Raw genomic sequence first — 5,626 nt, 5'->3', positions numbered from 1 at the left:
TGATTTCCAACAGCTGACCTTGTGGTCGGCAGCCCACGACACCACCAGGGCTCCTAAAATTAACCAATAGGCTAGCTCAGATGAGACTAGCTAAACAAACGAGAGCCCACCCACATAACGAGGCACTAAAAAGGCCACAAAAAGTGGCGCAATCTGAGACTACCACTAAGCGTAAAAATCAAGATGCAGAACAATGCATGTAGAAGGCTATAATTTAACAACGTGCACAGATAAAAACCATCTGTGCCTGTGTGTGCACGTCAAGTACACACACATTTGTATGTGTTCTGTCTGTGTATCATTGAAAAGATCCACTGCAAACTAGTCGATATGAAATAGGTACTTTAAGCAAAGTCCCTGCCTAGATGGGTTTGCTGGCTCAGCAGCCCAATCCCTGCGTATTGCCCAGAGCTGCTGGTGCAGCTAACAAAACACTCGGACCGCCTGACCTACTCCAGGGTCCGCTAGTCCAAAAAGATTTACTTCCTCAAAGGAAAAAAGATTTGTAGGCAAAATACTTTTCTTTTTTTGAACCCAATTTTTTTTTCCTATTATTTTCCTGGCCCTTTTGGGAAAGCCACTTGAAACGTCTCACCCCTGCTCAGCTAACTGGGCCTCATAAAGGCCACTCCTCTTTGAGAGCCCGCCCTCCGAGCAGCACGTCTTCCGATGGGCTTCTCACCTGAACCAGCTGCTCCTTGAGTTTGTAGATGGGCAGACTCTCCCTCTGCTCAAGGATGGACATCTGGGTCTTTTTCCCGTAAGACGCTTTGTTGCCCCCAAAGGCATGTTTCTTCCACTCAGGGATGTCGCTGGGCATCATCCCGATACCCCTCATGTTGGCAGCAATCTGCCTGCCTTCCGCTGGAGGGAAGACGGGCAGTTAGTATTTTCCCTCCAACGACCTCAGACGCAACAAGGGGAGAAGCCAGCGTGTCAGGTCGGCGCCACACGCGGGTTATTCTGGGTCAGTCTGAGCCTTACCCAGGGAGGGCGTTCAGTGGAGCCACGGAAGGTGGAGAAAAGGACACAGAAGTGGGAGGAGGGCAGGAAGAGAGGGGTCCTGACAAGTGACGGTCCACCGCTGTGCCAGGCCTGACAGGAGACCCGACCCCTGGTCAGGTATGAACACTGGGGTTCTTCTCATTTTCTTCACAGCGAGGCAAAATTCGCCTACCACAAAAGTCACTGTCACACCATTTCAAAGTGTACTAACTCCAGTCACTCAGAGGCTATACTCACACAGCTGTACAGCCATCACCATCTAATTGTTTTACAGTTCCATTGGCACTTAATCCACCTCTCACACAATCAATAGTTCAACCATAGCAAGAAAAACTGTACAATCATCACAATTTCAGAACAATTTCCTTCCCCCGCCCCCATGATGAAATCGCCTTAAAGTGAGTTGTGTAATCACCCTCAGTTCTAGTGCTCCCTCCCAACCTCCCGCCTTCATTATTTGCTCCCCAAGTGCCCTCAACCTCCCATTTCCCCTCATGCCTCCCCTACACACGCCTGCATCAGGAATTATCTCTATGCACCCACTCCTCCTGGGCTTCACAAACGGGATACACAGGAATATGAAGATAAACATGCGCACATACGAGTAAGAAAAAGGGCCACCATCAATATTTTAAAAGCCAGGGATGAAGTTTCTGTCCATCACTGCCTAATTGTAGCACACTGTTATCATCTCAGAAAGAGACCCCCTACCCATGGACATAGCCCACCCCTCCCTCCTGCTCAGCGCCAAGTTGTAAACCATCTCTGCGGATTTGCCCAGGTGGACATTTCCTCAGGAGGCCCGGTGGTGCTGCCGGGGAAGTGGAGGACTTCAAGCCCGTCAGCCTCTCCGCGAGGGAGGCCCACGAGGCTGTCTGCTCCCATGGGGCTGCTATGCGTCAAGATCCACTCAATGGCAGCGCGTCTGGGCCTTCCACAGTATTGGAATCATCTACTGTGTCTGGTTTCTCCACTGGGCATAGTCGGTTCACGGTTAACCCGGAGATTCATGGCCGTCAGGAGCAAGGAACATACAGAATTTTAATGGTTCTCACAGTGCAATACTTGGTCAGTGGACCGCCCTCTCTTGGCACAACTTGAATTTGCTTTAGGCTTAACTACCGTATGAACTCACGTATAAGCCGAGTTTTCCAGCACATTTTAATGCAGTTTCTGTGGTAAAGTTAGGTGCCTCGGCTGATATTCAGGTCAGCTTGTACTTGAGTATATAAGGTATTTCTTGCTTGTTCCATGACAGAAATTTCTTCTCTGGCTTTTTAAATATTATGAGTGGTCTTTCCTTTCTTACGCTTTATTTTTCTGTTTATATTATATATTTTTTCTTTGTCACTTTGGTTGTTTTCTGTTTCTGTGGGGTTTCCCAGTTTACGCATAGCGACAATACCTAACGCAACGGTTTGTCGAGGCTGGGGAGTGGGGGGTGGGGGGCTATGGTATGATATGCTAATTCTATAGGAAGAAACTACTTTGAAAAAAAGACAGAAACCCAAGCTGACCGGTGTTACCATGTGTGAAGCAGGAAGGGTTGCTGCGTAGGGGGCAGGGAGTGTATGTTAATGGTGGTGGAAGTTTGGAAAGGGGCATCAATCATGGTTGTACAACACAGAGAGCACAATCAATGGCACTGAGTCATACATGCAGAAGTTGGAGAATGTTTCTTTGCACATAGTTTTGCCATGATTAAAAATAATAATTACACTGATAACATGAGTACAGGAAGACAATGTCCTAAAACTGACTGTGGTGATGAATGTACCACTCTTCTTGATGTGACTGAACGATTACATTGTGAGATATGTGCATGAAGTGCCAATCAAACTGGTAAAACGTTAATGTTTCTCTAAGGCATCAAAACTGTACAGATCTGATGGCAAAAAAGGGTTGTAAAAACGTATCTTTCCCCTGGGTAATATCCAGAATAATCCTTTGGAAATGACACACTGTTGATGTCACTCCCGTGGCTCAGCATTTTCCATTGGATTTATAAGCAAGCCCATTGCCAGTGCCGCCTGTGCCAGCCTTATCCTCCGCACCCTGCCCCTTGCTCTCTGTACTCCAACGACACAAGCCTTCCCTCGGTTCCTCAAACGCATCATCACCCCGCGCCCAGCACAAGCGACTCCGTGGCCTCGGGTGCTGTCCTTGACACCTCTCGCCCTGCTTCACTGCCGGGCAAGAGGAAGTCCCACTGAACAGAACTGTCTCCCCCAGGGCCACGCTCTCTCTACAAGAGGACTTCAAAAAGTTTGTGGAAAAGTGAAATTAAACGATATGTGGGGAGGGAGGGGGAAAATGAGGACCTAATGCCTGGGTTTAAGTGGAGAGGAAATGTTTTGAGAGTGATGAGGGCAATGAACGTACAAATGCGCTTTACACAATGGATGTGTATATGGATTGTGATAAGAGTTGTACGAGCCCCTAATAAAATGAATTAAAAAAAAAGAACAAGAAAAAAAAAAGGAAAAGTAAAAAAACAAAACAGAAAAAAACGATATGGGGTTTTTCCACGAACTTTTTTGAAGTCTCCTTTTATTTCTTCATACCGTTCATAATTCAATGAACTCCTTGCTAGCACGGGACTAACAAGTCACTCTCCCACTAAATCATAAGCCTCAAAGTGTTCAGTCCACAGCTGTGTTCCAGTCCTTCGGGCACACGTTAATGGGCGTGCACCATAAATGAATCATATTAACAAGTGACCGGCACTCAAGTCGTCAATATTCACTGTACAAAGAACTACATGAAAACCTTAAGATGCAAGTAATTTAGGGCAGACACTAACCAAGCTAATGGTTTGTCGAGTTCCAAAACATTTTTTGGTTTCACCACGTTCTCAAGAACGGAAGGGGACCCAATAGCAAGGCGGAAGCAGGCCCTCTCCCTGTGCACAGCGCCCCCTGGGAGGCCTCACCGTCAGGCAGAGGGTCCACCCAGTGCTTGTTGAGCCCCATGGGAATCGAGTCCATTTCCGCCTCCCGCTGGGCCTGCTTGAGCTCCCGCCGTTCCTTCGCCAGGGCGCTCTGCATCATGGCTGCTTGCGAGAGGGAGCCGTCGGGGTTCTAGGGCCAGAAAGCAACAGCAGTGTCGCCGTGGTCCGCGCTCAGACCACCGCACATGGGCAGGGACGGTCTGAGCCTCTCACCTTGACGATTTTAATGGGGCTCATGTCCATGCTTTGCTTGGTGTGGCCTCTCAGGAATGGAGGCTCCTCCTCCACCAGCTCGATCTCAAGGTCCTCATCTGAGAAGAAGAATCAGCGGAATCAAGAGACACCACCGCTTTTCACCAACGCGTCGGTACCCGCTCCTCTCCTGAGGCCAGAGAGCAGCACAGTGAGATCCCGACCCAGATGACTCTCCGCCACGTCTGAGATTTCTATTTTAATCCACGCCCTGATCGGAGCTATTTTCAAAGGAAGTCAAGCGTGTGGAAAACGCTGCTCTGACATTCTAAACGGGACCAAAACGCATCTCCCACTAATTTCATTACAGGACAGTTCCGAATCCACCAGAGAGAAAGCAACGGGATAACGTTTGGTATCGGAGCTTTGGAAAAGAAGCTGGACTTGTCTGGGAAAGTTGAGCACACACTTCCCAATGAATCTATGAGACAGAGAAAGCCTGGATCGGGCAGTGAGAGAGAAGGATTCCACAGTAGTGTTCTTTTAAAAGCACAACCCACCTGTCCACACAATGGATAGGTTATGGTACATTCAACTATAAAATACAGGAACAAAAGTGAATGAAACATAGCTGAAAACAATCAGTAATATCAAACGCCTGTTGGGGAGCTTAAAAAAGAGGAAGGAGAAAGATGTCATCAGGGAGTCACGCCGAGACGCGGAAGATGTAGCAACGTTCTGCTCTGTAAGCTGGCAGTGGAAATGTCCGTGTCTGTTATTCCTCTATCGGTTACGTGTGTTCTACTAAAAGACTTCACAATCAAAAGAAATCACTAATGGGCTAAGTTTAAAGTTGTGTCCAGGGAAACTCAGAGTTTGAAGGTAGGTGGATCCAAGGTTTTCGGAATGACTAAGAATGTGCAGTCAAATTTACTTCCAAATATCCAGTTAACTGACCTCATAACGTGTTGTGCTTCTTTCTATTTGCAGAGTCTGGGGCCTTAAAAGTTGTCACGGGCCATCGAAGGCACAGCTGGTCTCCAGTCCCGCGAGTGCCACCGGGAAAAGAGCACTCTGGGCGGTAGAGGATGTGGACCGTGTGGCCTTGCTTTGTCAGGAGACACTGGGTGGTACCCGACTACCGTTACTGAGCATTTTGAGCAAAGCTTTTCCACAAAACGGGAAAAGCACAATGGAATTTCGGATCCTCATGAAATCCAGACATTCTGGAGCCACGGAGGCTGAACGAGCCCTGAAACAATTCCCATGAGAATATCTTTACACCCAAGTCCTCTGAAGAGCACACACAGTCTAGGAGAACCCGTGAAACCGTCTGCTTCGGAAAGAACTAGCTGCGTGAGATGAGTGACAACAGTCTCCCCAGGACCGGGGTTCAGAGGACAGAGAGTTTACATGGGGAGGGAGAGCCCCTCGGAACAGGAAGGTGAGTGGCGTGCCGAGCACACCTGGAAAGGGAGA

General features: G+C 48.3%; 1 protein-coding gene across 1 annotated transcript in view; it reads right to left on the bottom strand.

Annotated features, from left to right (window-relative positions):
- Positions 1–5,626, bottom strand: part of DHX8 (DEAH-box helicase 8) — a 32,116-nt gene that overhangs the window by 14,030 nt on the left and 12,460 nt on the right. Inside the window, exons 8-11 of the mRNA XM_013005809.2 lie at positions 5,167–5,221; positions 4,169–4,266; positions 3,938–4,085; positions 683–864 (exon numbers count right to left, since the gene is read on the bottom strand). Of these exons, the coding sequence (XP_012861263.1) occupies positions 683–864; positions 3,938–4,085; positions 4,169–4,266; positions 5,167–5,221 (483 nt within the window). The remainder of the gene's footprint in view (positions 1–682; positions 865–3,937; positions 4,086–4,168; positions 4,267–5,166; positions 5,222–5,626) is intronic.

This window comes from Echinops telfairi, unplaced genomic scaffold (assembly GCF_000313985.2).
Source record: "Echinops telfairi isolate 266 unplaced genomic scaffold, ASM31398v2 ScPeMD7_7458;HRSCAF=8496, whole genome shotgun sequence".
In the NCBI taxonomy this organism is placed as follows: domain Eukaryota; kingdom Metazoa; phylum Chordata; class Mammalia; order Afrosoricida; family Tenrecidae; genus Echinops; species Echinops telfairi.
The sequence above is the reverse complement of the archived record's forward strand: the minus strand, read 5'-3'. Positions and strand labels throughout refer to the sequence as shown.